Raw genomic sequence first — 14,765 nt, forward strand, 5'->3', positions numbered from 1 at the left:
CCAGTTTGTGTGGCTACAGTAGGTCTCAGCTGTTGGTGATGTATTCCCGAGTCGTGTGAAGATGTCTCTGGTATTTTGTCTCTCAGTCATTTGCTGGTATCCTCTTTTATAGATCCTGGAGAAAAACACTGCTCGGTGAAGCCGCTATCCCTGGTACCCCTCTTAAGCACTGCCTGTCCTTCTGCAGCTGCAGTCCCCTGAGGTTTGGATCTCTATTGTTCCTGCCCCTGGGCCTCCCTTCACATTCTCCTCTTTAGGAACACCAAAGGCAATACAGTTATCTGGTTCAGCTGGCCAAACATTGCTAATGGAAGCATTGATCTGTGAATATTTCACAGGAAAAATATACGTGCTTTTTTTCAGAAGTACTCCTTTCATCCCCATTACCTCGTCCTTCTTGGCCTGTTGATACCTTTGGTGAAAGCCTGCTGTACCAAGCTGAGGGCAACCGCCAAGAACCAAGACTGGCCCTCCTCTCCCACATGCAGCCAGGTGCCTGGAATCAATCAATTTGAGCATTACACTGCAGGCCATGCACGTGCCGACAGAATTCACTGCCTCTTGCTGGGTTTCATTAGCTCCTGTGGAACATCACAGCAACCATTGAATCAACAGCACGTAGACCACCACCACCATCCCCATGTCATTCCGAATCATCCACCTGAGCCAGTGAGGCTCCTTGATGGCTTAGTGTTGATACAAGCCCTCTCCCCTCCACTCCCTACAAACATTACAGAGTGCGAGTTCAACGCAAACTTCAATGCATTACCCAACCTGATTGAGATCTTGGCCCCATTTAAGGAAAGATCATGGGAGTCTTTGTGCTGTACAGTGTGCATCATTGCAGGTTAATTCCGACAGAGTGCAAGTGCACTGTCTTTTACCACTTTCTGTTTCATTTTGCATTCATTTGTGAATATGAACAGCCCAGGAACTTGTGGAATGGAGCTGAGGCCCCTCTCATTTCCTCTCATCAGCAAGGGACTGCATGAAAATTCTGCTTAATATTTCTATTTCCCACAATGACCATGTGTAAGAATGCTGAGGGGAGGTATTGGTTAGTGTTTTATTATTAATCGTTTTGTGCAATGTAGCCAGGCTGGTATAGTAATCTTGTGTGGTTCTTTACAACCACCAGAAAAATATCCTTTAAAGGACTACATTGAATTAAAATTTGGGTCCTTGAGGTGAAATTGCCACCTGTGTTTCACTGACTGTGTGAAACGTGCACTAAGCAGTCTGTGCTAGGTAAACGGCATTTTCGATCATTAGTATCAAGCAGTTTAATATGTTTCCTTTCTTTATAGGACGGATGTCAGAGGTAGGTTCTTTACTCAGAGGGTAGTAAGGTCGTGGAATGCCCTGCCTGCAGCAGTTGTGGACTCGCCAACTTTAAGGGCGTTCAAATGGTCGGTGGATAGGCATATGTGTAACATTGGAATAGTTTAGGTTAGGGGGTCATTAGATTGGTTCCACTGGTTGGTGCAACAGCGAGGGCCGAAGGGCCTGTACTGCGCTGTAATATTCTATGTTCTATGTTCTATCTTTTTACATCTGTATGACTGAAAAGGGAATCATATAATCAGGTTTCTGTTCTTCGAATCTGTGTTCTTCAGATACTTTCTCATTATACTATTACGCACACGGTTATAAGGATTTGCAAAATGTCTTTTTTATGTAAAAGCTCTTCAATACAGGCATGTCTTCCAAGTTATGACAGTTACTGCTATACCAAGATTAAGGAACTTGCAAGTTTTGGAATGGTTTTGATCAAAAATCAAGTAACATATTATTGTCCTAATTCTGCTATGTACAAATTTTGGTTCTGTGTTTGTATCTCTCAAACGTTAATTTACAGCTCCAGTTGAATGATTAAGATCTATCAGTGCCGTTTATATTGGCTTTAGAGAAACAGGAATGACAGGATTAACCCAAACTGTTTTCACAGTACATAGAAAACAAATTAAATGCACACCCTGTCATGTACATTCGATACATGTTGTGCAGGAGGTGAAGTTTCTGTTTGCAGGTATAAATCACCTATAGAAGTTTGTTTTTGCACTGAGTACAAGAAACACATATAGGGACAGAGGCCCTTTGATAAGCATTACTCCTGACATAAGAATCACAGATGTATGTTTGTAAAATTTCTCCGGGGTTAAGCTTACAAGCTTAATGTCGATCAATGTGGTGAGCTGGTAAGCTTGCGGGAGACTCAAAACAAAAGGGCGCCCGTGAGGCTGATCTTATTATATTAATTTAAATATGGCTAGTGAGCCGAGGATGGAATTGTCTGGGCTCACTTGTCTTAACGGCCTCACCAGTGGAGGTCCTCACTGGTGAGGATCACACATGGTGCTCACCAACGGACCATCTGGTCCATGTTGGTAGGGATCGCATGTGATGGCTTTTCCCTTGGGACTGAAGGCATTTGAAGCCCTGTGGGTGGTTGGGGGCAATACTGGGGAGGGGGAGGTGGGGGTTATTGGGCTGATATCCGGGTTGGGGGGGAGCAATCAGCCAGGGAGGCCAGCAATTGGGGTGGGAGGTGGATGATATCTCGGGTGGGAGAGTATCAGGCTGATATCCAGAGGAGTGAGGGAAGTGACAGATCTGTGCATGCACGATGCGAAACTCTAGTGTGAGCAGCTGGCTTTCCAGCATGAATAAACTCCATCCGTTCCCTCTGCTGGCATGAATCACACTGCCTCCTTTTCTGCAAATGTTGCATTGAAAAGCTCACTGAAAAAATGGGTGCGATCCACTTCTGTTTTCATGCTCATTCAGCGCTTCGAATTTTTTTGGTAAGATCGCCCCTCCGTCTTTATTAAAAACTAACGTAATGGTCATTTGAATGTAGGTTTATTCTGTTTTACTTCCGCTTTGATGTTGCAGGCAAATGCAGAGTCTGGTGTTATCACTCCATATAAAGGTGAATTGGTACTTTCAATAAAATACATTCCAACTGCCCCCACAGACAAGGGTAAAGGTAAGATTATAACAACTATAGTTTGTTTATCTCTAATTAATTCACCAAGCTAAGAATTTGCTCACCTTGGGCCGCAATCTATTCTGGACAAAACATCCAAGAGGCTGTGTCTATCAAGTAGATAAGACTTAATTATTCACAGGTTCATTCTTAACAATACCAGGGCGTTATTATGATTCAGATTGGTTGCACAAAATTAACACAATAAAGCGAAAGATAAGAATTATAAATCCATTACAGTGATTTCTGTAATAGTTTGAGATGAACAGGACAATGCATAACACGAGACATTATTTTACTGCCGAGAACCATTTGAATGAAATGAAATAGGCACACGGTTTACTTCAAACTACCTTTTCAATACTGGTGACTTTGACTTAATTTTCACCTCTGTTTCTTCACTCTGGATTCCTGATTAGCCTACAGAAGTATAAATAATAATCTATTTTCTGTCATCTTCTGCCTGTAGAATGATTTGCCACCAAATCATTCTACAGGCAGTGTCATTCTTTTGAACATAGCTAAGTGATACCCATGAGAATCATTATGGATAGGAATTGAAAATAGTTGAAAAATGTTGAAAATTCCAGGAGAAGATTGAGCTACTGTACTGTAGCTAACAGAATAATCTCTATCAACATGCACACATCAAATCTTGTTACTGCTTTGCCTTTAACAGGAAAAAAGGGCACAAGGGCAGCAGAGGGTGGGGAGCTACAAGTGTGGATTAAGGAAGCCAAGAATCTTACACCAATGAAAGTTGGAGGAACGTCAGACTCTTTTGTGAAAGGGTAAGAGTCAGCAGTGTCTCTATACAAATAACTATAATGAAATATTAATGTTTTAATTAGGGGGATCTCTTCATGCCTTCTGTGAATTTATGGACAAGAGAGAAAGTGACTGAAACATAAAGCAGAATATGGAATGTTTGCAAAATGAGAAAAAGTCTCCCACTTGTAAACAGATTCTCAAATTAGAGCCTCAGGTTTACTTACCATTTTTGGTCAGTCTGTGGCTTAAAATGAACCGGCACAGCGACGCAGTGGTTAACACTGCTGGCTCACAGTTCCAGAGATCTGGGTTCGATTTTCGGCTTGGGTCACTGCCTGTGTGGAGTTTGCACATGCTCCCCATGTCTGCGTGAGTTTAAAGTTTATTTATCAGTCACAAGTTGGCTTACATTCACACTGCAATGACGTTACTGTGAAAATCCCTGGGTTTCCTCCAGTGCTCCAGTTTCCTCCCACACTCCGAAGATGTGTGGGTTAGGTGCATTGGCCCGGCTAAATTGCCCCTTAGTCTCCCGGGATGCGTAGGTTAGAGGGATTAGTGGGATAAAGATGTGGGGTTACTGGGATAGGGCCCAAGTGGGATTGTTGTCGGTGCAGACGCAATGGGCCGAATGGCCTCCTGCACTGTAGGGATTCTATGATTCTCTGACCTAGAGTGGTATTACTGGAAATTATTGCGCAAATGAGACTCAGTCTGCTAGGCTTATGCCGCGTGAATACTGCGATAAATATTGCCAGGCTGGAGGCTGGAAATTTTGCAGCAAGTAATTCACCCCCTGAATCACCATAAACCCACTAGGATATTTTTGACTTCACTGGATCTATTGCTGCATCTCTAGTGCTTATGCTTAACAGCCTGTTGACATCTCCTCAATGTCATTTGCAAACACTGAGATGTAAGCCTGGATGCTTTTTTCCACTGTCATAAGAAACAACCTTGTGTAAATGCAATCCAGCTATCACCATTCAACTCAAAGAACAAAGAAAATTACAGCACAGGAACAGGCCTTTCGGCCCTTTAGGCCTTCACCAACCATACTGTCCAACTGAACAAAAACCCCCTACTCTTCTGGGGACCATATCCCTCCATTACCATCCTATTCACGTATTTGTCCAGATATCCGTTAAAGCTCACTATCGTATCTGCTTCTACTTCTTCTCCCAGCAGCGTGTTCCAGGCACCCACCACCCTCTGTGTAAAATACGTGCCTCGTGCATCTCCTTTAAACCTTGCTCCTCGCACCTTAAACCCATGCCCCCTAGTAACTGACTCTTCTACCCTGGGAAAAGCTTCTGACTATCCACTCTGTCCATGCCCCTCATGATCTTGTAGAATTCTATCAGGTTGCCCCTCAACCTCCGTCGTTTCAGTGAGAACAAACCAAGTTTCTCCAACCTCTTCTCATAGCTAATGTCCTCCATTCCAGGCAACATTCTGGCCTCTCCAAAGCCTCCACGTCTTTCTGGTAGTGTGGCGATCAGAATTGAATACTATATTCCAGGTATGGCCTAACTAAGATTCTATAAAGTTGCAAGATGACTTGCCAAGTTTTAAACTCAGTGCCCCGGCTGATGAAGGCGAGCATGCCATATGCCTTCTTGACTACCTTCTCCACCTGTGCTGCCACTTTCAGTGACCTGTGTACCTGTACACCCAGATCTCTCTGCCTGTCAATACTCTTAGGATTCTGCCATTTATTGCATATTTCCTATCTGTATTAGACCTTCCAAAATGCATTACCTCACATTTGTCTGGATTAAACTCCATTTGTCATCTCTCTGTCCAAGCCTCCAACAATCTGTATCCTCTGATGGTCCTCATCACTGTCCGTAAATCCACCAACCTTTGGCCTAGACCTGTGTGCCCTTTGACCAGGAAGGTGGCTGCCTATTGGCTACTCTCAGATCATGAAAGCCCACAGGCGCAGCTGCACGTCAAACTCTAGCAGCTGAAAGCTGATATAAAAGGTTGTTCCTCATTTGCCTCTGTCACTAGGACAGCAGTCTGTGTTTCCATTGAGGCAAAATCACAACCTAGTTGAAGGCCATCCTTGATTGGGGGGGCAGAGGGGAAAAGGTGGTTAGCTTCAGCAGATTGCAATAAACCCACCGGATAACTATTGATAGCTACCATAAAGAAAAAGGTGGCAACAAAATAGACTCCTGAGTCACAATCATCAATTACTGCCTTCTCAGAGCCTGCTTGTATGTTGCGTGTTCTTCAGGCGATCTTCTTTTCAGGACAGCACTTTTGAATCATGGCCCCCTACAATTTTGCTTCCACAGGTAACATGCAATCTCCTCACCCACTACCCAGGCTGTCATGTGCTGTGAATCACTGGGTGCCATAACCTCACAGTCCAATGCCCCCGGTTCTTAGTATCTGAGCTAGTGCATGTGAGTGAGAAAGCAAATGTTGATACCAAGGAGATAGTTCCAGGGATGCCTGTGTGGTGTTCTCTTTAGCATCCCACTCAACATCTTCATCAGAAGAAATTTCTGTCTTGCTACATAACATCATCATCTTCCTCTTCCTCGTCACTAAGTTAATGTGAAGAATCTGGAGGCATGGAAAGCAAACCCTTTGACTGGTTGATTAAAGAATAAAAAAGACAGTGAAAGCTATTAGCTGAAAGCTATTGTGTTTATGAGCACCTTCTACCTGCAGGGCCTTACTGATCTAACCACATGCCACAATTGAGTGGAGTGTCTATTCCAAAACATCTATGGCCCCGCTTCTCATATGGCATCAGATCTGATGTCTGAAATTTCCTTTCTGGTTCCTTATCTATTACAGATATTGTACATATTTCTCCTGTCACAAGATTTAGTAAAATAAACAATGGCCTTTATCGACTCTGAGGTGTGTGTGTGTGTGTGTCTGCACAACATTCTAGAATATTTGGTGGGATGTATTAATTAAGTCGCCCACAATGATGAGCTTGAGATAGGATAGGGATGCATAGCAAAACCCAATGGCTAAAGTACATGCTGGCAGAGAGAGAATCAGTGGGAGAATGCAGTTGGAGGAGTATGGAAGTGTGGGAGAGAGGGAACTGCAACTGGAGCTGTGGAGAACTAAGGAGGATGGAGATGTGTGCAGAAGTGAGTGATGAGTAGGGCGCAATGGGAAGAGTGGGAGATGAAGTGCCGGACATGGTCTTAGAACTCTGGGAGACAGTGGGTTTCAGAAGGTGAGTGCTCCAGATTCATCAGAGGCTCGTAGGAGGAAGAGAGATTTGTGAAATTTCCCCCATAGCGAGTCTGTCTGTGGAGTTGATGGGGGATTTCTGACAGACTGAGCAAGATGAAAATATTGGGGCCTGCAACTAGCTCTATACCAGAGGAGGATTCAGGAGTGCTTCCTGTTCAGAAGCTTTCATTGGCATGAAATTCAAACTGGAGATGAATGGCCCACAACAACTAAAGATCACCAACTGGTGGCACAACCCATCGTTATCAGGTAACACATACAATCTGCCGTTAAGCTGAGCAATGGATTATGTCGCAATGAGCATCTAATGTTTTATGACTGGCAGCTTTATGATGCAGATTGTGTTACTGATTATGTACAAGGACAATTGCCAATTAGGGTTAACTGAGCCATATATTTCAGTTTTGAAATTGGAGGTTAATTGAAGCTGTCTAGGATAATGGATAGAGTTTGTGATTTTTTTCACTGTTTAGCAAGATCAATGTATCTTTCAGCTTGTTAATGATCTAAAATCAGATTTTCAAGCTCTGTGAAAGCTCCCTGCTCCTTTCATGTTTCATTTACCCTCCTGAAAGCCTTGCTGGCCATTTAGTTGTAGATAGTGAGGGAAGAGGCAGAATTAAACAGATGTGAGAAGGAGTAGAATGGAAGATATGAGGAGAGAACAAACACAGTCAATGAGCAGGGAGTAAGGGTGGGACATGTGAGAAGCAGGAAGAGTGGGAAAAGGAGTAGGCAAATGGAGCAAGTAGTGGGGAAATGAGAGCTGTGGAGAGAGACTATAGGGGCCAACAGCTATTTGTATTTATATAGCACCTTTAACATCAAACATCCTACGGTGTTTCACAACAGCATTTTAAGGCAAAACATGACACCTAGCCACAGAAGAAAATATTGGGACAGAGAACCAAAAGCCTAATCATGAAACTAAATTAGGAACTGTCCAATATCATTTTTAGTTACAGTGACATTGCAAACTGAGATTTTCTATTCAGATTTGTTTACAAATAATTGCTCTATTTTATCAATATTGTTTATATCTCACTCAAAGAGTAAGAAAGGTCTACAATAAATTTCCTTCAGGAGCATTTATAGTTTATAAGTAAAGGTAATCCCAATCCCTGTGTGTTTCAGATACCTGCTACCATTCAGAACCAAAACGTCCAAACGGAAAACTCCTGTGGTGAAGAAGACATTGAACCCTCACTACAACCACACCTTTGTGTACAATGGTGTGAAGCTTGAGGACTTGCAGCATGTCTGTCTGGAGCTGACCATCTGGGATAGAGAGCCATTGTCCAGCAATGATTTCCTCGGAGGAGTGCGCCTTGGAGTTGGGAATGGTAAGGAAAGAAGATGGAAGGGAAAGAGGAAGAAGCTGACCCAAGCTCCAGCGCATGAATTGGACTTTATTGATTTTGGCTGAAATTTTCAGTAGGGGTGGCAGCCAGAAGTTAAGGATGAGGGAAATGGTGCTCACCATGCCTGATGTACAAATTTAACAGAAACTTCAGTTAAAAACATCTGGACATGAAAATCCAAAAGTTGTTGCCCCAGACACAATATTTCTCCATAAGCTGCTCTCCATTTGGCTCCCTATTCAAATGCACTGAATGTCATGAAATTCAGTGGTGGATGTGAATTGAACCCACTACAGAATGTTAGGACTTTGACCATTTCGGTCTTTTTCAATGGTGATGAGTCTTGATTACTGCCATTTTGATCTCTAACTTACAGCAACTTCCAAAGCAAAAGTTCATGGAAATTTATAGGTTAAGGGCAAATCTACATTCACAAACTACAGGAAATGCTGGCCTATTAGCCAGAATCTTAACTGCTAAAATCCACATTGTAGATCTGCTCTGAAGTCTCAGTGCTGTAATTTGTGACCCACACATTCACTTCATTTTTGTATTTTGTTCCAGGGGTTAGCAATGGACAAAAAGTGGACTGGATGGATTCATTGGAAGAGGAGAGGAATATTTGGCAGAGGATGACCCAGTACCCTGGTTCCTGGGTGGAAGGAACACTGTTGCTTCGTTCAAATATGACTGGGCACATCTAGACAGGGTAGAGGAGAGGGGGAGAATGTATAACTTTACTTCCATATAGTACATACCAAATTAATATATTGCAACCAGAAAACTGGTTTCTTCTCCAAAATGCTGGAAGTTCTATATGTTCATTGATACTAAAATCTGCCTCAGGAATAGAGGGAATATTCTTATTAGAAGCAAATGTGATTGACTCCATGAATTCACAGGAACAAGAATGGCAGCTTGTAGTAGCTAGATCTGACCGTGGCAGGAAGTGAAGGAGAAAATGAAGAGAAAATGATATATTAAGAGAATTGATGTGAGTGCGTGTTAAAAATGCTTCTCTTGCAACCTGTATTCACTCTGCTCGTGCTTATTTTCCTTAGTCAGTCCATCACCTATTGGGTTTCCCACTGACTGCATCCCACGCTGCTGGGAAACCTGCAGCGGGGTGTGCCATCAGTGGGACCAGAAAATCCTGCCACTGTGAACAAACGGACAATTCTGGCCTATATCTTTCAAAAGGTAATATTTAATTATAATGGAATTATGCAATGACTGGCTAAAAGACTAAGCAACATTTTTGAAGGCCTAGCAACTAGTCTAAGTACATTTATATGTTTTCCCTTTCAAGAAATCCTTTAAGATTTGAAAGGTTCTAAACCCGGAAGCAGAGGGTAAGTTTGATAAACCTTGTTTGAGAGGAATCCATGCAAGTTTCTACCAAATACAGATTTACATTGTCTCATTGGGTAAACTAAATATACGTGGATTACGAATATCTTGTTGAACTTACACAATCTCACACTCCCACACTCCTTCAGAAGAATGGGACAGGCCTTTATTTCTCCCCATTTTAGCTTAGTTGAAAATATACTGATTCAACAAATGGTATCTACATTACCTGTTACTATCTTCAACGCCTTTCATAGTCAATAGAATTTGTTCAACTCAAAATTAATCTAATTTTGATTTTTAACATAAAACCTAATGTCATCATAAAATATTAAACCCAATGAGTTCAGACTTTGCTTGCCACTTCTTTCTGTGGGTTGGCTGTTAGTTTATTATGTTGGCTGGCTTTTATTGATATCCTTACAATGGAGTTAACGCGAAATTCATAAGTGATGATATTGTGCATGAATACTGGTCACTGTTGAGTGCCAAACAATAAGCATCTATTTCAATTCCATCCAGTAGTTAAACTTACTGGGGAATGACACCTCATGCTTCAATGCAATGGGAGGTTTCCCAACCTAACTTCCAGCAATGGTTCAATTCAGTGAGTAGCTGATCCATATAGTAAAGGCCTTTCCTCAGTGAAGACTTTACTGTTCTGTTAATGAATACCTGGATGTATCTGATCTTGTATTTCATACAAATTTGTTACTCAGCCTATGTTTTAAAATGTTTAAAATGTAAGTATTGGCTATTGTGCTAGAGTTGTATTGCGTAAGCTTTGAAAGCTGACAGGTAAAACCGAATATGCACATATATCTGAAAACAAATTGCATATTAATAAATTGAAATTTTGTTTGGTGCAGTTGGAGTTGTTTACATCTGTAGATTCTTCCATCACTTCAAGAAGCATTTTGAAACAGCTTCACTTCATCAAGAAGGATCCCTTTTTATCTTCTTTTCTGTCACCTTAGACTTCAAACAGACACATCTAACATATAATAGGGTGTTCCACTTTCTCCAGTTTCTGAGATTTAATTAGTTAACTGCTCTCCATTGTGATATGGCAGAACTCCATTGAAACTAAAGCACTGTTAATTATATAGTTTCTCAAACAATCACGTGGACTCTGGAAAATGACTCTTGGGATTATGATTTTCATGTTGCCCTTAAAAGTTCTGATTTATCTTTTTTAACTATATCATTTTACATGCAATAAAGTTATTTAGTAGTTTTAGCTCAAGTCTGTCAGCATGATATTGTCCAAGAATTTATATCTGTAATTGATGAGTAGACCATGTTATTTCTTGTGCACAGACCACTGTTCGCTCTTTTTCCAGTGACAAACTGGATGGGATTATTTGCACCATGTCGTGCAGTGGCGGGAAGTGGCAGAAGACTACTTGGAGGTTCCTGATGTTGGACAGGAGGAAATTCAGACTCATCCAACACTGTTAGACAGACAGATTGCAAAGAAACTGTCGAGAGGTCCAGATATATGGTGGATAGTGAAAGTTGCCATTGGCATCCATGCGAGAGCTAATCACTTAGCTACAATGATATGGTAGAGAAGAAGCCAAGACTATTGGGGAATTCAGAGATGGCTATGGAAAGGAAGATAGCAATCCCACTCTCAATCTTGCATAAAGTTTCCTTTGTCTGATGCTGGACCTATAGCTACATTTGACCTCAGCACTGCAATACGTTACATTATGAACAGAATGTATGTGTTGTCTTACTGCCTGTGAGCACTATGTTTTTATGAAGAAGGTCTTCTTATCCTTAGATCGTATGTCCTAATTAAATGATTGAGTGGCAAGCTTTTATGAGTTTAAAAATTATTTATTCTTACACACTTACCCAGAATTAAATGTGATGTCTTACACACACCCACCCATCCATGCACAAACATTAGATACAGGCATGATAATGCATTTTACAGAATATGGTTATTTCCGTTTCTGATTTACAAATTCAGGTCTCCCAGCTGGCAGGCAAGTAGTCTTCTGAATTTTTTTTATGGATTAAACTTGAAGTTAGGCTCTTACACAGTGAAGAGCTCACAGCAGGTTGGGGGATTTCTTGTCAAATTTCTGAGGTTTGTTCCCATGTGAACTTTAACTGGAGCAGGTTATGTACTTAGGCTGGTGTCACATGGCTTACTTCAAGTCTGATTCATAGAAACAGGTGAATTGATGTTTTCAGTGGCTTCAGTGGTTCTGCACTTACTGATTTTTGAACAGACAAAAATGTCACTCCATGTGACCTTCACAAGTTCAAAGTCCTTCCCAAATATGGAGGTGGTGCTCATGTTGATTCCACCTGTATTATGGGTTTAGCACCTTTAGGATTCACACAATCTAGCTTGGAAAGGGAAAACCATCACAATACAAAGAAAAGCTGACAGGGTCCAATCATTCCTCTCTGCCGCAAATTGAGTTTTCATAAGAACATAAGAAATAGGAGCAGGAGTAGGCCATCTAGCCCTTCAAGCCTGCCCTGCCATTCAATAAGATCATGGCTGATCTGAAGTGGATCAGTTCCACTTTCCCGCTTTCTCCCCATAACCTTTAACTCCCTTGTCTGTCATATACTTAGCGAGGTAGCCTCCACCACTTCAACGGGCAGAGAATTCCAGAGATTCACTCTTTGAAGAAGCTCCTCCTCAACTCCGTTCTAAACTGCCCTCCCCCCTTATCTTGAGGCTGTGCCCTCTAGTCCTGCTGTCCTTTCTGAGCGGGAAGAATCTACCTCTACCCTATCCATCCCTTTCATTATCTTATGCGTCTCTATAAGATCCCCCCTCATCCTTCTAAACTCCAACGAGTACAGACCCAGTCTATTTAGTCTCTCTTCATAGTCTAACCCCCTCATCTCCGGTATCAGCCTAGTGAACCTCCTCTGCACTCCCTCCAAGGCCAAAATATCCTTGCGCAAGTGGAGTACTGCACACAGTACTCCAGCTGCGGCCTCATCAGTGCCCTGTACAGTCGCAGCAAGACCTCCCTGCTTTTATAGTCTATCCCCCGCGCTATAAAGGCCAGCATCCCATTCGCCTTCTTGATCACCTGCTGCACCTGCAGACTGGGTTTTTGCGACTCGTGCACAAGGACCCCCCAGGTCCCTCTGCACCATAGCATGCTGCAGCTTTTCTCCCTTTAAATAGTAATCCCTCCTACTATTATTTCTGCCAAAGTGGATAACCTCACACTTGCTAACATTGTACTCCATCTGCCAGGTCCTCGCCCACTCGCTCAGCCTATACAGATCCCTTTGCAGACTTTCCATACCCTCTGCACAATTTGTTTTTCCACTCATCTTTGTGTCATCAGCAAATTTCGTTACCCTACACTCAGCCCCCCCCTCCTCCAAATCATCTATATAAATGGTAAATAGCTGAGGCCCCAGCACCGAGCCCTGCAGCGCACCACTAGTCACCAACTGCCAATCAGAATAGCACCCATTGATACCAACTCTCTGCCTCCTATTAGACAACCAATCCTCTATCCACGCTAACACCTTACCCCCAACTCCAAGCCCCCTAACCTTCTGAAGCAACCTTTTGTGCGAATCTGTGCTGTGTCTGCTTTGTCAAACCATTCTTTTCTAGGTGCCTCGCTATTTCTTCTTTGATGACGGATTCAAGCATTTTTCCAACTACAGCCGTTAAACTAACCTGCCTATAATTCCCTGCCTATTGCCTGCTACCTTTTTTAAACAGCGGCATAACATTAGTCATTTTCCAATCTTCCGGCACTTCCCTAGAATCCAGCAAAGTTTGGTAAATAATCACTAAGGCATCTACTATCACCTCTGCCATTTCCTTCAGAACCCTGGGATGCATTCCATCCGGTCCTGGGGACTTGTCCACCATCAGTCCTGTTAGTCTATCAAGCACTACCTCTCTAGTGACAGTAATCGCATTCAGGCCCTCAACTCCTACCATCCTTCTATCTTTAATATCCTTCTGCGCGAGGCAAAGAGGCAGGCAGTCTGGAATTTCTATAGTCCATTTATATTTGTCTATCCTTAAAGAAATGCATGAATTCCCAGAATGTCTGTGAATGTCCAGATTTAATTAGGTATTCACTTAAGACATGGTACTGTCTATAGCCCAAATGCAATGGGCATATGATTTGTAGCAGCTATTTTAATAGCCTGTTCTGTCAATTTTTTGAAAGTATTGACAAAGGTCATAAAACATAAGAACATAAGAAATAGGAGCAGGAGTAGGCCATCTAGCCCTTCGAGCCTGCCCCGCCATTCAATAAGATCATGGCTGATCTGTTGTGGCTCAGTTCCACTTTCCCGCCCTCTCCCCATAACCCTTAATCCCCTCTCTTATCAAGAACCCATCAACCCGCTTCTTAAAAATATTTAGCGAGGCAGCCTCCACCACTTCAACGGGCAGAGAATTCCAGAGATTCACCACCCTTTGAGTGAAGAAGTTCCTCCTCAACTCCGTTCTAAACCGCCCCCCCCTTTATCTTGAGGCTGTGCCCCCTAGTCCTACTGTCTTTTTTGAGCGGGAAGAGTCTTTCCACCTCTATCCTATCCATCCCATTCATCATCTTATACGTCTCAATGAGATCTCCCCTCATTCTTCTAAACTCTAACGAGTACAAGCCTAGTTTATTCAGCCTCTCCTCATAGCTCAATCCCCTCAACTCCGGTATCAGCCTAGTAAACCTCCTCTGCACTCCCTCCAGGGCCAAAATATCCTTGCGCAGGTGCGGCGCCCAAAACTGCACACAGTACTCCAGCTGCGGCCTCACCAATGCCCTATACAGCTGCAGCAAGACCTCCCTACTTTTATATTCAATCCCCCTCGCTATGAAGGCCAGCATCCCATTCGCCTTCCTGACCACCTGCTGCACCTGCAAGCTGGGTTTTTGCGACTCATGCACAAGGACCCCGAGGTCCCTCTGCACCGTCGCCTGCTGCAGTTTTTCGCCACGTAATAGTCCTTTCTACCATTCTTCCTACCAAAGTGGACCACCTCACACTTGCCAACATTAAATTCCATTTGCCATTTCCTGGCCCATTCGCCCAGCCTA

At 42.8% G+C, this 14,765-nt stretch overlaps 1 protein-coding gene across 2 annotated transcripts in view; it reads left to right on the top strand.

Annotated features, from left to right (window-relative positions):
* Positions 1–10,573, top strand: part of sytl4 (synaptotagmin-like 4) — an 83,850-nt gene extending 73,277 nt beyond the window's left edge. For both annotated transcript variants that reach the window (XM_080187683.1, XM_080187684.1), the window contains 4 exons: positions 2,896–2,989; positions 3,669–3,780; positions 8,129–8,337; positions 8,920–10,573. In XM_080187683.1, coding sequence (XP_080043809.1) covers positions 2,896–2,989; positions 3,669–3,780; positions 8,129–8,337; positions 8,920–9,059 — 555 coding nt within the window. In that variant the 3' untranslated portion in view covers positions 9,060–10,573. The remainder of the gene's footprint in view (positions 1–2,895; positions 2,990–3,668; positions 3,781–8,128; positions 8,338–8,919) is intronic.
* Positions 10,574–14,765: the final 4,192 nt, after the last annotated feature.

The sequence above is a fragment of the Carcharhinus amblyrhynchos genome, chromosome 4 (genome assembly GCF_965287045.1).
Source record: "Carcharhinus amblyrhynchos chromosome 4, sCarAmb.v2.hapA, whole genome shotgun sequence".
Classification (NCBI taxonomy): Eukaryota; Metazoa; Chordata; class Chondrichthyes; order Carcharhiniformes; family Carcharhinidae; genus Carcharhinus; species Carcharhinus amblyrhynchos.